Source organism: Magnolia sinica, chromosome 13, assembly GCF_029962835.1.
Source record: "Magnolia sinica isolate HGM2019 chromosome 13, MsV1, whole genome shotgun sequence".
NCBI classification, from domain to species: domain Eukaryota; kingdom Viridiplantae; phylum Streptophyta; class Magnoliopsida; order Magnoliales; family Magnoliaceae; genus Magnolia; species Magnolia sinica.
This window is the reverse complement of record NC_080585.1, coordinates 12,592,380-12,606,798: the sequence shown is the minus strand read 5'-3', so window position 1 is coordinate 12,606,798 and position 14,419 is coordinate 12,592,380. Positions and strand designations below refer to the sequence as shown.

At 41.4% G+C, this 14,419-nt stretch overlaps 1 protein-coding gene across 5 annotated transcripts in view; it reads right to left on the bottom strand.

Moving 5' to 3' along the window:
* Positions 1-3,051: 3,051 nt before the first annotated feature.
* LOC131222850 (serine/threonine protein phosphatase 2A 55 kDa regulatory subunit B beta isoform-like) overlaps positions 3,052-14,419 on the bottom strand; it is a 40,514-nt gene continuing 29,146 nt past the window's right edge. For 4 of the 5 annotated variants that reach the window (XM_058218068.1, XM_058218069.1, XM_058218070.1 and 1 more), the window contains 8 exons: positions 9,557-9,675; positions 6,460-6,583; positions 6,097-6,220; positions 4,905-4,973; positions 4,693-4,784; positions 4,283-4,360; positions 3,993-4,060; positions 3,052-3,884 (listed from right to left, as the gene is read on the bottom strand). In XM_058218068.1, coding sequence (XP_058074051.1) covers positions 3,748-3,884; positions 3,993-4,060; positions 4,283-4,360; positions 4,693-4,784; positions 4,905-4,973; positions 6,097-6,220; positions 6,460-6,583; positions 9,557-9,675 — 811 coding nt within the window. In that variant the 3' untranslated portion in view covers positions 3,052-3,747. The remainder of the gene's footprint in view (positions 3,885-3,992; positions 4,061-4,282; positions 4,361-4,692; positions 4,785-4,904; positions 4,974-6,096; positions 6,221-6,459; positions 6,584-9,556; positions 9,676-14,419) is intronic. The other variant, XR_009160206.1, reaches the window with a different exon arrangement.

Here is a 14,419-nt window from a genome sequence, read left to right as displayed (position 1 = left end):
AGGAGATAGACAACCCACATCGAAAGTAGGGCCCACATGATGGTCTATTAAGATCAAAGGTGCACGCCATATGATGGGTGGTGGATATTGAAGGTGGCCCCACATGATGGATGACCCACATCAAGGTAAGCCCCACGTGAGGACAATTCACATTGAAGGTTGCCCCTTAATAATGAATAACCCACATCTAAGGTGAGCCTTGCGTAATGCATGCCCCACTTTGAAGTTGGGCCCTACATGATAGACAATCCACATTAAAGGTTGTAAAACAACATAGACCATCCATGGATTCATGGTTCTAACACTACATGGACCGTGGTTATAATACTGTGCGGATCGTGGTTGTAACACCTGTATGGATCGTGGTTTTAAGACTACGTGGATCATAGTTGTAACATTGTCTTGACAATGGTTCTAACACTCCATGGATCGTGGTACTACTATTGCATGGATAATAATTGTAACACTGCATAGATCAGGGTTCTAACACTACATGCCTAGTGCTTGTAACATTGCGTGGATCAAGGTTGTTTAAGTATGGTGAAATTTCACCAAAAGAGGGATAACTCCCTCGTTATACATTAAATCGGCGTGATCTCAGACTCATTAAAAATATAGTTCTATGAGTTTTCAAATTGCAGTAAAGTCATCTCATTTGTATGTTATTTGACATTTCAAAAGTGGGCCTAAAGTGCATCATGGTGTTCATGTTTATTTCCAGCATCGTGCAATCACACGAAAACACTCCCAACTCCCTCATTACAAATCAGATTAGGGCGATCATGGGCTCTTTGAAAATACAATTCGACAACATTTCAAATAGGACTGCACTAATCTCATTTGAAAACCGTGGAACCTTTCAAAAGTGAGCCCAAAGTTCATCTTGTGTTTTCTTTTTCTGTTTTTTTTAAAAAAAGTGAAGTTTTTGCTATCTATTTTCTTTCCTTCTATCCATTTCTTGGTAAAAGACTCGTCTAAGTTGAATCTTTTGAAGAAAGAAAATAACTATCTTTTAAAAGTAAAATTTTTATCATATTTTTTTCCATCTCTCTCAGTAATTGAAAAGCGATGCAACAATACGCTCCTTAACAAAGTAGCTGGATTGTGAGTAAATCTTGGAAACCAGCTCTTGGCATAGTATGGGCAATTAGCATAAGAAAAAAGCAGCACAATTAAAGTTATTTCACTAATTTCGTTAAGTGCCAAGCGCATAATAAAACCGTGCAAATTATTCTTATCTTATGCAATGATGGAATGATGCCTGTCAAGTGGCTTCTTATTTTATGTGCATTATACATCTTTAGATTCTATACCGAAACCATGATTTGGACACTTTAATTTGCTATCTGCATGCCTCGTCTGCAATTACAGAATTATTTATATAGTGCCGGTGTTGCCATCACACTTTGCCAGAGCATCAAAGCTTTTCTACCGCAAGTAATTCTCCCGCAAGTATTCTATGAAGATTTGCTCCAGCAATTTGCTTTTGCAGCGACGATCTCTGTGGAGCCACTGTGTGAGAGATTCGCTCCATCCATTGCTTACCCCAACTCGCTATACAAGGTTAGCCCAAAACTTGAGTGGACCACAACACAAAACAAAGAAATTGTGAAAATGACAATGACGACAACCACCATTGAAAACTTCCAGGGACCACGCGATATCCATATGCCATTCAACCTGTTCATAAAGTGCGTACAACTAGGATGAAGGAAAAAACCAAATATCTTGATCCAAAATTTTGATGGGCCTGACAAATGTTTCAATGGAGTCTGTATCCATTGGATAGACTTGATTTTTAGGCTTGCACACATTATGTCTTAAATGAATAATGGAGTTGAGGCTACACGAACATCGTCACAGCTGAGTAGGCGTTCGAAGTGGATGGGGTAGGGACGCAGATATGCAAAGTGCACGTGGCAAGATGAATTATCAATCGGGTCCGTTCATCTAGTGGACACTAATAAAGATTGTTTAAACACAAATAAAAATTAAAAAAATTTAAAAAAATTAAAATTTTCGTATAAACCTATCCCTAATTTCTGTTTTGAACATTTAACTTGTTTTCATTTTCCTATCCATAATTTCTGTTTTGAACATTAACTTCTTTTCATTTTCCACCGTCTCTTTTGAACATCCACTGGTTTTTCGCACTTGCAGATGGCTGCTGCGACTAACATCTCTGGTCGTTCAACAGTAGCACCAGGGTAAATGTGTCCTAGGTGCCAGTGGACTATGGGGAGCAAGGTTTAAAGAATAGCATGAAAACAGCATGATAGAGGGAATACATGTCCCATATGGGTGAAGGAATGATACACAATACACCGATTTAAAACCTTGGCTGAAAGGTAGCAGTCATTTCACCTGCAATTAAGGACGAGGCCTACAAATGCAGAGGGCGGCAGTTATATAAAGTTGTCCGTGCAGATGTACAGTGAGGGATTCCAGTGATGCAACCGGGTTGCCCTTCATAGCCCCAGCGGCACTTTTGAGAGGAAGCATCAGTTCAATGATTCAAACCGTTGAGCGGATGCTTTGACAATCCTCCAAGATCAGAAGACCACTGGAATCAGCGGCCTGCACCATAAATCAAAACATGATGGGCACCCCAAACTTGCACGGCAGCTTCTCAGACGAAGCCCAATGGCCCCACCAGCAGCCCCCCTACCAGGCAGCACAGGATGAGAGACAGCAGGCAACCCCACCACCTGCAGATTCCAATTGTAATTCTGCTGTTTGGTTTGAAATGCAGCTTTATATGGGAATGTTATAGCGTTAACAGTAAAAAGGTGAGAGCTCTCTCAATAACTGTGAAAATCAACATTTAACATGTTTTTCTTCTTCATTTCTTTTTTCTTTTTTTTTTTTTTGTTTTTTGAAGAAATCGATATCCATGCTTTGTAAAGAAAACCTTGGAAATGAAAATCAGTTTCCATAGCTTTTTTTCTTTTTTTTTCTCTCAAAGAGAGTGAAAGGTAGATCATCCATGGAAATCGTTTTCTTTTATGAAGTTTCAACATTCCCAAAAAAGGCCTGAGAAGAAAAACCACATGCATCTAAGACTGCCACAAAAAGCCTTATTTTCAAAACCATTCTTTTATCCCCAACTCAGAAATATACAAATTGTACTTGTAAGAGAAACATAATCCATCCTAAAAGTACGACGAATAACACCTGCCTACGAACTTCACCTAGCCCCAGACCGTCTATCAGGCTCTGGCAGCTCTGCGAACAGAAGATGTAAAGGTTAGCGCAGAAAATTAAAATAATCATGATAAACATTCACAAATGCTCAATGAGCAGGTCTGACAAAACAAAGCTCCATGACCAGCTGATGATGAGATCCATGTAATGCAGAAAGAAACCTTTTTTTGCATTCAAGTCAACGACCCTTGGATGGACCAAAACCCAGTAATTGCATCAATACAGCCATCATTCGATTGCAGGAGTGCTACAATTGTGCTTTTCGGACCTAAACGCAACACAGAAAAGAGGGGAATCTTTTCTAAAAATGAATCAGAATTGAGCTGCCTGCCCGGGAACGAAAGATAGTTTTTACTTCCTCGTGGATACCGACAGCCTCTTCTGCATTACGATCTGGGGATGCACTACAACTTAAAAAAGGGGATGCTGGGGCTCAGAGGAATTGCGGTCTCCATCTTTGATGGTTGCAGGAAAAGCAGCGGCCTTCACCAACAGCCGTCCAAAAAAAAAATAGCCGAGTGGCACATTTCTTCCGAGAACGTTTCATGCATAATACATGTACAGGCTGTTTGCAGCAGCGCATGCGATTGAATTTTCAGTTGGGTGCCATGCTAGGTGGAGCAACTTCATTGTGAAATCGAAAGCATTTCCATTTGCGTCGACGCCAGGGCTTTCAGCTCCTGTTGTTAACATTCATGAACACAATAGATATAACAAAGGAAAACCATGTTGGACTTTCTAATCCTTTTAGTTTTGTGTAGCTCAGAGCAGGATAATTCAATACCAACCTCGTCTTACAACGCGTGTTAGGCTGCTCAGAGATCTTGCCGGCCTTGGAGGGGTCTGCACTTGTCTCCTACATATGATTAGCAAGGTGGTATGAAGTCAATGATGGATTAAATGGTTCTCATGCTCATCAAATGACTTCCAAATAAATATATATTTTTTTAGGCAAAGGATTATCTCACAGATGAAGAATTTCACTCTAAACTATAATAGCTATTATTTATGTCATAGATAAACCATGTTCTCATCATCATATCGCTCAGTCCTTTTAAAAAAAAAAAAATAGCTATACCTCATAGGATTTTTGCTGGCTTCCAAAGTCGTTGCCTCATTGCTCCCAGAAGCGCAGCCGAACACACGGAACAGATTGCTGGATAGCAAAAGACAGTCTTAGCATCACTGTCTACAAGGTTACAGATAACAATTTGGATACTGAGTAATGACAATAAACTGGACCACATTTAGAGGCATTGTTGAACTGGATTGAAACAACTGGTTCAAATAAGTTGGCATGGACAAATTGCAATTACATTCCATAGCATTCATAACAAGGAAGTAACCATCAAATTGAAGTTACATTTCTTTTGAGTTGAACAACATAATCGCAGTTTGGGCCCAGTCTCTCAATGTGAATAGTTTGAGGAACTCAATTAAGTTACGCATTCAGTTGCAGACGTAACTATTGAAACAGAAATTGCAGACCTGTATGAACCGGTAGCTACACGGAGTCCATCTCCACTCAGACAGCACTCAAACTTGTCAAAGATAGAGTCATTTTCATACAAATCACAGAGCTGCACAAGACAATGACAACATCATCATTAGAATTAGAATTCAGCACACCTGCATGGATTCCATGCAGCAGTGCCTCATCAAGGGTTCAGAAGAAATTTATCCATAGCAAGAATCATCACCTTTGGCCTCAGATATTCATGAACCTGGAAAGTTGCAACAGGAGCAGAATCCATATTTATATCCCATAGCTGGTAAAGTACGGACACGTGAAACAGATGTGAACGAGAAAGGCACAACAAAAAACACAAACAAGCTACAGATTAAGCTTTCAGCTAAAAGCAATGTGCATAACTAAAATCATTTTAAATAAGATCCCTATACAGTATCCAGATGCCAGACACTGCTACACTGGACTGATGATCTCAAAACTATAAAGATACAAGAGATGGAAGGAAAAAAAAAAAACATTTCTTCGAGTTGATGACATAAACGAATCATTGCTTCTTCTTCTTCTTCTTCTTCTGTTTTTTGGGTTAAAAAACTTTACTTGAAAAAGGAAAATATGTATGTATGTATGTGTGTGTGTGTGTATATCTATATATATATATAGAAATTTAAATCAAGAGAGTGCTAGTCTATTGGGGAGTGTCACTAGTATATCTATTGCCAGCCTTGGCATTCCTTCCATTGCAAGGAACACTATCATGTTTGCATTTCTTAATGCATGATGGAGCCCACTTAGGGCAAAGGGGGCAAAACAAGGATTGGGAGGACTTACAGATAAAGGAGGTGAAGATTGCCATGTAGGTGCTGAGGCATGAATGATGGAGAGCAAAAAGAGATGATGCAATGATGTGCAACAAAGACCAGAGACCACTCAACTAGGGAGGGAATATTGGTTAGAGTTTTAAGGGCTTGCAAAGAGGATGAGAGGAAGTCCTTGAGGGACTTGGATTGAGGTGACAAGGACCACGAAACTTGTTTGCTCACTGAAGATATGTCCTCACATAGAATCGATTGGTGAAACACGATCCATAAAGCCAACCCAAAATAGCAATGGCCATGATCATGATGGCAGCAGTGGTGGTGGTGATGACGACAACAATGAACTCTTCAATGCCAGTTTCTAGTTCTTTGCCAAGAAGCACATGCAAAAGATACAGCAGGACAGAGAAAATGAGAGATAGGGAGAGTATTCACCAAAAGGGTGGGATGGGGTTCCACATTCAAAAAAAAAAAGAGTTGGGATGGGGTTTGGGGTGTAAATATCAAACTCCCATTTGAAAAATGATTATTCTAGAAACTGTAAACATTTCAGAACATAACCTAAACACTCCCACACTAATACAAAAAGATACAAAAAAAAAAAACCTTAAGAGTCATGTAATCACGACTAAGGATGTGTCGTCCGTCCTTCGAAAACTTAATATCTGATATTGAGGCAATAATCTCCGTAAAGAATGACCTTGAACCAGGAGCCTCCTGCTCCTCAAACCTGTACATATTCGATATCATTAACTAATAATGCTTTATGAGATTGGGAAGTAAGATCATTGAACAAGTAGCTTCAAAATTGACAAGTAAATATTTCAAAAAAAAAACGAAAGGTACTACATAATATTTTATCATGCTTACTAGTATTGCATATGGTTCCTAAGTCAAGAGTATCCATCAGACTTAGCAATATGATCTGGTGAAATTGGCTAGGATCAAAGAAGCTGGTGAACTACTTACAATTTGGAATGAGTATCACATAATGCAGATTGCCGCAGGTCGATAAGCCGTATTGACCCTTTTGAGCTACTATATGCTAGCATATTACAGTGAGTAGGGTGGAACTCTGCAGAAGTTATCACCTCTGCAAGTATAAGAACAGATGAAAGATCAGGCATTTGTGTTCTTAAGATGGAAGAACCAATAGAACTGTTAAAAGCACATTCCCATCATTTTGAATTGAACATACAATAAAAAGAAGCTTATGGCCTATGACATAGCACTTACATTGAAAATCATAGAATGAAAAGACCGAATGGAGGGTGCTATGAGAAATAGAAAAACTATTGATGGTCATGTATCATGTAAAACACGGTCACCACGATAGACACAGCCGAAGGAGTTAAACAAGTTAGATCCAAAAGTTGGATGGGACGACCAAGGACCACTACTAATGGATAATGAATGACACAAACAAGGAACATAACTAAATGGATAATGATCTAAATACAGCTACACATGAAGAAGTCCAAGCCAATAGGGCCAAGACAAATAACTGCCTACTAAATTAAGATTTTTTTTTCTTAATCTTAATGGGCTCTTTGTTGCCATTAGTTGGCTGTTGGTTCCGCTGGGCCTTTGTTTTTATTTTTTTTTCTGCTTCTTGCAGCTTTCTAATAAAATTCTCATCACTCTTCAAAAAAAAAAAAACAAAACAAGAACAAAAACAAAACAAAACGGCTTCATTAAGATTATTTTTTTTGGTGTTTGAGCAGAAGGTAAACCTCTCTAAAAGTAAGTTGATTGGGGTCAAGCCAGATGTGGAGGCAGACTGGATATGCGAGAAGCTTAGGTTGCAGAAATGTTGGATTGTCGCCATGTGTTGGAAAGCCTCCTAAGTTTCTTTGCAAGCTGGTGATCGAAAGAGTTGAGTGGAAGCTCGCTGCTTGAAGGGCAAATATTTCTCTTTTGGGTTTCATATTTCTCATTCTTTGCAAGCTGGTGATCAAAGCCATGCTTCTTCTTTCATTTTTTATTTTTTTAAAATTTTTTTTTCTGTTTTTGTTTTTGAGCATTGTTAACATGGGGAGATTTTCTGTGAAATTGGAGGAAAAGTGCAAATCTTAGTTGCACAATCCTTCTACGCAGGTGCCACTCCAGCTTCAAATCACCCTTCAGATTCACGCTTCACCAAATCCTTCTTTCATGCTTGCTAGCTGTTTATAATTGCTAACGTTTTGAAACAGATACCTCATCAGTTGCCACTTTGCGTCATGCTCCATGCAACTCTAGTGCAAATATCATTTGGTTGAAAAATGAAAGGAAACAGGTTTATAAACCAATTAAGGAGGGTGGAGCTACAATAAAAGGCCCCCAAAACAATGAATTATGTGCTTTTGGGCAAATGGGTGAGGAGGTTCAGGATTAAAATATGGCATCCAAGCCTATGGTAGGGCTGTCCCACTATCAGCCTGGCGCAGAACTTGCAGGGTCCAGAAGGGGATCCTGTCTATGAAAAGCATGATCAACTTTGGAACAGCATTTGATATAGAAAATGGCTCAACAACTTGGTTTTGGGAGACAGACAGTGTGGCAATGGTCCACTCTGCAAAAATTTTAGACCGTAAAGGTTCTCACCATATAAAGAGCTCAAGTGCAGGATATCTTTAGCCGGAGAGGGAATCGGGTCATCAGGCCCTACTTTCATATGGAACTCAAGGAAGTTGAAGCCAAAGAGTCTGTGAGGCTCCTTCGGCTTCTGGAGGGAGTGGTGTTTAACCAATCAAGGCAATATGGAAGATTATGGAGATGGGAGAGGTCTGAGATTGGTGCATGTGAAAACAAGGGAGGAGATGGCAGGAGAGGGACCGATGGCATTGCTATGCTGTTAATGGTTCTCCTAGAGTTACTGCTTCTGGGTGGCTGGTGGCCATGACAAGGTGCTCACACATTATCATCTTCATAATAGGGAAATGAAAATTAGAGTGGCTGCTGCATGTTAAGGATGCTGAAAGTATGAATCACTTAAATGTCCACTGCCCATTTGTTACAAAGATTTGGTAGGGTAATCAATAGACACTGCTTGGTCAAAGCCTAGATCTATGGCTGGCTGCAGTGATCGAGGTGTGCCCTAAGGGATTGGAAAGATGTGCCTAAAAGAGTTCATTATCCCAGTCAGCTTAAAAGGAATTTTGATGGAATCTGGTGGGGAACCCCAGGCCATCCAGGGTGGGGGGATTCTTCAGGACATCAGTTGGAGCTTGATCAATGAATTTTCAGGGCCTGTCGGGATTAGGGACTCTAATTTTGCATTAAATGCAGGACTTCTGCAAGCTTGTAAGATTGCATTTGATGTTTCTTTGGGTCCAGTCCTCAGTTAAGGTGACACAAGTAACACTATTGCATGGGCTATGGGAAAGTCCTGGAGAATTGTGCATATTTTAGATGAAAGTGCACAATCTGTGCAACAGTTGGGACATTCTCTCACTTTAGTCCCCAGGAAGGCAAACTCAGAGGCACACTATTTAGAGAAGGCTGGTGCACGTAGAAATTTGATCTTAGTACCAAATGGGTGACAGTGTTGGATCCAGTATCTGTAGTAGTTGTGTGCAGCTTCTCACTGCTTTTTCCCCCTTTTTCATTGTAGCCTTCGTGTCATCTCTGGAGTTTTGTTGTTGATTTTATCTTCTTTTTTTAATGAATCTCTTGGTTATCTATCAAGACGTGAGAGAGAGAGAGAGAGAGAGATGTCTATGATTTCTAAATGGGAAATAAGATTTCACGACCCAAGAGCCCTCTTGACATCCACAGGTTTTGTTCTCTGAAATCCAATCAGACAACGTTGCTAAATGATTGTATATATAACACCACCACCAAAAAATGACAGGTTCAGTAACTAGATGCTTGGATAATATCATGGTGAACACGTCGACCGCTCATATTATATTAAACAGCAAAGGTATTGGATGACAGAGGAATTCATTAACAAATGCCAGAATTTTAACTTATGCTGGTTTTGAGATTCAAGAGAAACCTCAGGACTGCCATTCACAAAACGAGTCTGCAGATAAAATTTTGTCAATAAACAATGTCTATTCTGAACATTGTGAATTCTTACCAGTCAGATCCTCCATGTTTGCAGGCTTGACATCAACAATATTGAAACTCTGGCTGCTTATTTCTAAGTTCCAAAGATTTATTCGAAGATCGTCGGCAGATATAAAAGTCTCACCATCACTGAAAATAAGAGGGATAAAAGAAACTTGTGAAGTAGAAACTAGAAAGTGAATTTCCCTGCAGCCTGCAGGTAAGAAAAAGCAAAACCAGTATGCAGATCATAGTCGCCAATTCCATGTGCAGATAAACAAAGTGTGGAGATCAGAGTACACAGAACACATATAAACACATAACAAACCATATGCAAAAAGTTATACTTCATAGAATTGATTGGTGTTGCTTAAATAAGCAATTTTGGGCAACCATAATTCTCAAAGCACTTAAATAAGCATTAAAAACACGTAGAAAAGGGACATTTCAAAGTATTAGTAAGCACCAAAACGACGTTTCAAAGGAGGCGTTTTCGCTCTCTCCAAAGGGCTGTAATTCAATAAGCGGCCCCTCATGTGTGGGGGCATATGGCACATGTGTCAGTGACCCGAGGCATTCATTTTTTTTTTGAGAGATAACAGAAACTTTCACTAAAGGGAGAACAAGGGAGCAACTGGCCCGCTGAGATAGCGAGTTAGCTCCATACAAAAGCACATTACAATCTTTTAGAGGGATAATAATAGAAGCCCATTCGAAAATATAGGACTGAACCCTTTGCATAATGGAATCCCGCCCTTTAGATTCCCCTCTAAAACATCTTCCATTCCTCTCTTCCCACTCCGCCCACCAAATAGCCGCAAGAGATGATCTCCAGATTATAGATTTCTGCTTACAAAAGGAGACCCCATGCCAGGCCATAAGCAGCTGACCCATCGAATTGGGGAGAGCCCACGATAGATTGAACCAGGAGAGAAAACAAGACCAAATCTGGCCTATGAGAGGGCAGTGAATAAATAGGTGATTGACTGATTCTTCCACCGCCATGCAGCAAAGGCAAATGTTGGGAAGAATCATACCTTTTTTCCTCAAGTTATCTATCATCAATACTTTGCCCTTAACCTACCAACCACGCAAAAACTGCAATCTTCAGGGGTATCTTGTATTTCCACAGCTTATCAGTCCACACTTCTTCTGTCGCCTAAGAGATCCTGGCACAAAAATTGTAGGCCGATTTAACCGAGAAGAGGCCCGATTTATCTTGGATCCACACCAATTTGTCGATGTTTTCCTGGATAGGATTACCCTTACTAATGCACGCTAGGAGAGCCGCATACTCTTCTATCCCCCAATCTTGGAGATTCCTTCTTAAGGGGGGATTCCACACAACCTCAATTCCATGAATATCATAACTGTCAGCCACCAATATGGATCTATTAGGAGCTAGACGGTAGATGTTTGGGAAAACACCTTTAAGGGGTTGATCCCCTACCCACACATCTTCCCAAAACTGAAATTTATCCCCTTTGCCGATGGAGAATCGAATGCCTTGATGAATCTCCTTCCTCAAGCCTAAGATATCTTTCCATATGGCCGAAGCCCTATACACTGAACTATCTCTCGTCCACCCCCAGGCCGACCATATTTACTCTTAATCAAACGATTCCAAAGAGTATCTAGTTCGTTTCCAAGCCTCCAGATCCACTTCCCTAGGAGCGCACGGTTCATGCTTCTGAGGTCCCTAACACCTGCGCCACCCTTATTCACATTCTGACACACCATCTTCCAATTCACCAAATGAAATTTCTTTGTCTTCCTTGCCATGCCAAAGGAAGTCCCGTTTGAGTTTTTTCGAGCTTGCCCAAGATCGCATTCGGACATTTGAACAATGACATGAAATATGAGGGCAAGTTAGAGATGACCGCTTTGATCATAGTGAGACGCCCCCCCAAGGATAAGTACTTGCATTTCCATCTGGCTAGGAAATGTTCAAATCTGTCGATAACTTTGTCCCACAATGACTTAGGAGGTTTTCCTAAGCATAACGGAAGGCCAACAAAGGTAGAAGGGAGATTACCGGTCGGACAATCGAAAGAACCCGCAACAAGAGAGGTCTCAACTTCTTCCATGTTAACACTGAACATTTTAGACTTGGAGAGGTTGACTTTGAGGCCCGATATTGCTTCAAAACACCGAATCACCGTGCACAAATTGCTAATTTTAGACTGATTTGCTTCGCAGAAAAGGAGAGTATTGTCCGCAAATTGAACATGAGATATTGGGGCGTCCATCCCTCTGATTGCACACCCTCCAATGATACCAGTTTCTTGACCTCTTTTCAACATTCTAGAGAGGGCCTCCCCAATGATAAGGAAGAGGAAGGGAGATAGAGGATCCCCTTGCCGCAACCCCCTTGAGCTCCCAAAGAAACCTTTTAGGGACCCGTTAAGAATGACTGAGAACATGGCAGAGCTAACACATTCCTTGATCCAGAGGCACCATTTAACCCCAAAACCCATCTGCTGGAGCATATAATGAAGAAATTCCCAATCAACATAATCGTAAGCCTTTTCAAGATCAAGCTTACAAAGCAGAGATTTGGCCCCCGATTTGTGAATGGAATGAAGACATTCATTCGCAATCAATGCACTATCAATGATCTGCCTACCCGCAATGAACGCACTTTGATTCTCCGATATAATCTTCCCCATAACCTTTCTCAACCTAGTCGCTAGAACTTTAGCCAAAATCTTATACGAGCCACCCAGAAAACTTATTGGCCTAAAATCCTTTAGAGAGACAGCACCTTGAATTTTAGGGATGAGAGTGATGAAGGACGCTCCGAGAGCCTTGGATAACCTGCCTCTTTCATAAATTTCAGAAAAAAAAAAAAAAAAAGAGTCCATGATGTCTCCTTGCAACATATCCCAAAAAAACTGAAGAAACGTGATCGGAAAGCCATCCGGGCCAGGGGCTTTTTCTCCTTCCATATCTTTAACAGATTAAAGGACTTCCTCCTCCGAGAAATTGGCTTCCAGGGCTAGCGATTCTGCAGAAGAAATTTGATTGAATGGGAGAAAATCAAGTTTCGGTCTGCGCCAACTTTCTTTACAGAATAATTTGCTGAAATACCCTACAACCTCCTCAGTTATACGCTGCTTATCCTCAGTCCGCTCGCCGTCGATCTCCAAACAGCTAATCCTGTTGACTCTAGCACGCGCAGTGGCCATGATATGAAAAAATCTAGTATTCTTGTCCCCCTCAGCAATCCATTTGTGCTGCGACTTTTGCCTCCACGAGGTCTCAGCTTCACTCACCCTCGAAGAGTAATCGTGTATCAGTTGGGCCCTTCTATTCCACGAATCAGCAGACAAAGGAATGTCATTGGAAGAATCATCTAGCGCCTAGAGCTCAGCAAGAATGGCCTCAGTTTCCCGATCTCTGGTGTGAAGGAAGGCTGCCTTCCAGTCATTGATCTTGATTTTTAGGAGCTTGAACTTTTGGAGAATTCTGAACCCAGCAAATCCCTCCACTTCGAACCCTGCCCACCACCCTTTAATCAGCTAAGAGAAGCCTTCGATCTTCAACTAAGAGAGGTCGAACCTAAAAGGTTTTGGCCCCCAGTTATCTTCAGGCATGGAGAGCTTGATCGGCCAGTGATCGGACGTCGGTCTTGGGAGGGAGGATTAAGAGGAAAAAGGGAAAGCTTCAATCCATTCCGTAGAAACAAGAAACCTATCCAATCTCGCAAGAATTGGATCCCTCCTACCATTCGTCCAAGTATATCGAGCTCCCACCAGTAGCAGATCAATCAACGCCTGGTCCTCGATCCATTCTGAAAATAACCGCATACCCGCTTTCACCTTGCCCCCCGTAGATTTCTCGTCCGAGTATCGGGTGATGTTGAAGTCGCCGCCAATGCACCACAACCCATCAAACCTCTGCCTAGCTTCGCTCAGCTCCTTCCAGAAATCTTCCCCTTCAATCAGCTTGATTCGGCCCATACACAGAGGAGATGAGAAAACTACGGTTGGAGTTGACCTCAATGAGGATAACCGAGACCAAAAATTCCCCAATCCAACTCTGATCCAAGGACTAGACAGCTAGATTCCATGCTATTAGCACCCCACCAACACTACCTTTAGCATTCAGGGCCACCCATGAGCCATCTTTCACCTTCCACAGGGATCAAGGAATATTGTCGTTAAAGGATTGGACTTTAGTCTCCTGCAGGCAGATAATGTCCGCTTTACTTCTTGAACAAATATCTTTAATCATGAATTTCTTCTGTCTGGACCCCACCCCTCTGATATTCCATGATATGATGATCATTAAGCAACTGATCTGCCCCTACGACCAACTTTGGTCGTTCCCTTCTCACTAAAAAACAAGCTATTAGGACTGGCTAGAAGGCTCTGGAGTTCCCTATTGTGGCTTGTACGAGTGTGGCCTTTATGCGGAGATACCGATGTTGAAAGGGGCCGACCTCATGCCTCTATACACAGGAACAAGGCTACAAAATCTTTCAGATTGTCTACGAAAGATAGGCCGACGAACCTACCAATGTGACCCAGGGCGTCCCCTATCCAGCGTTTCTTCTGGATGCATTTTGCAATTTTAGCTTTCTGATCTTCAATCACCTGTGCCAATTCCATACTTACTGTTACAGTTCCTACCCGCATCTGAAGGGGTTCCGCTTCCAGAATACCTTGAGCCTCATCTTCAGGGATGCAACTACCAGCGTCTTCTTGAAATAAGGAAACAATGGCCTGATCACAAGCATCGGCCGAGTAGGGAGAATAAAGCAAAGACCCGGCTTCAGATTGATCTCCCCATTCCGTTGAGTGAAGAAGGGAGTTCGAAGTAATCTCGTCTTCTCTGTCCGAACCCTCTTTCAAAGACGAGAAATGGTCCAAAACTGGCGGCGGTATATCAA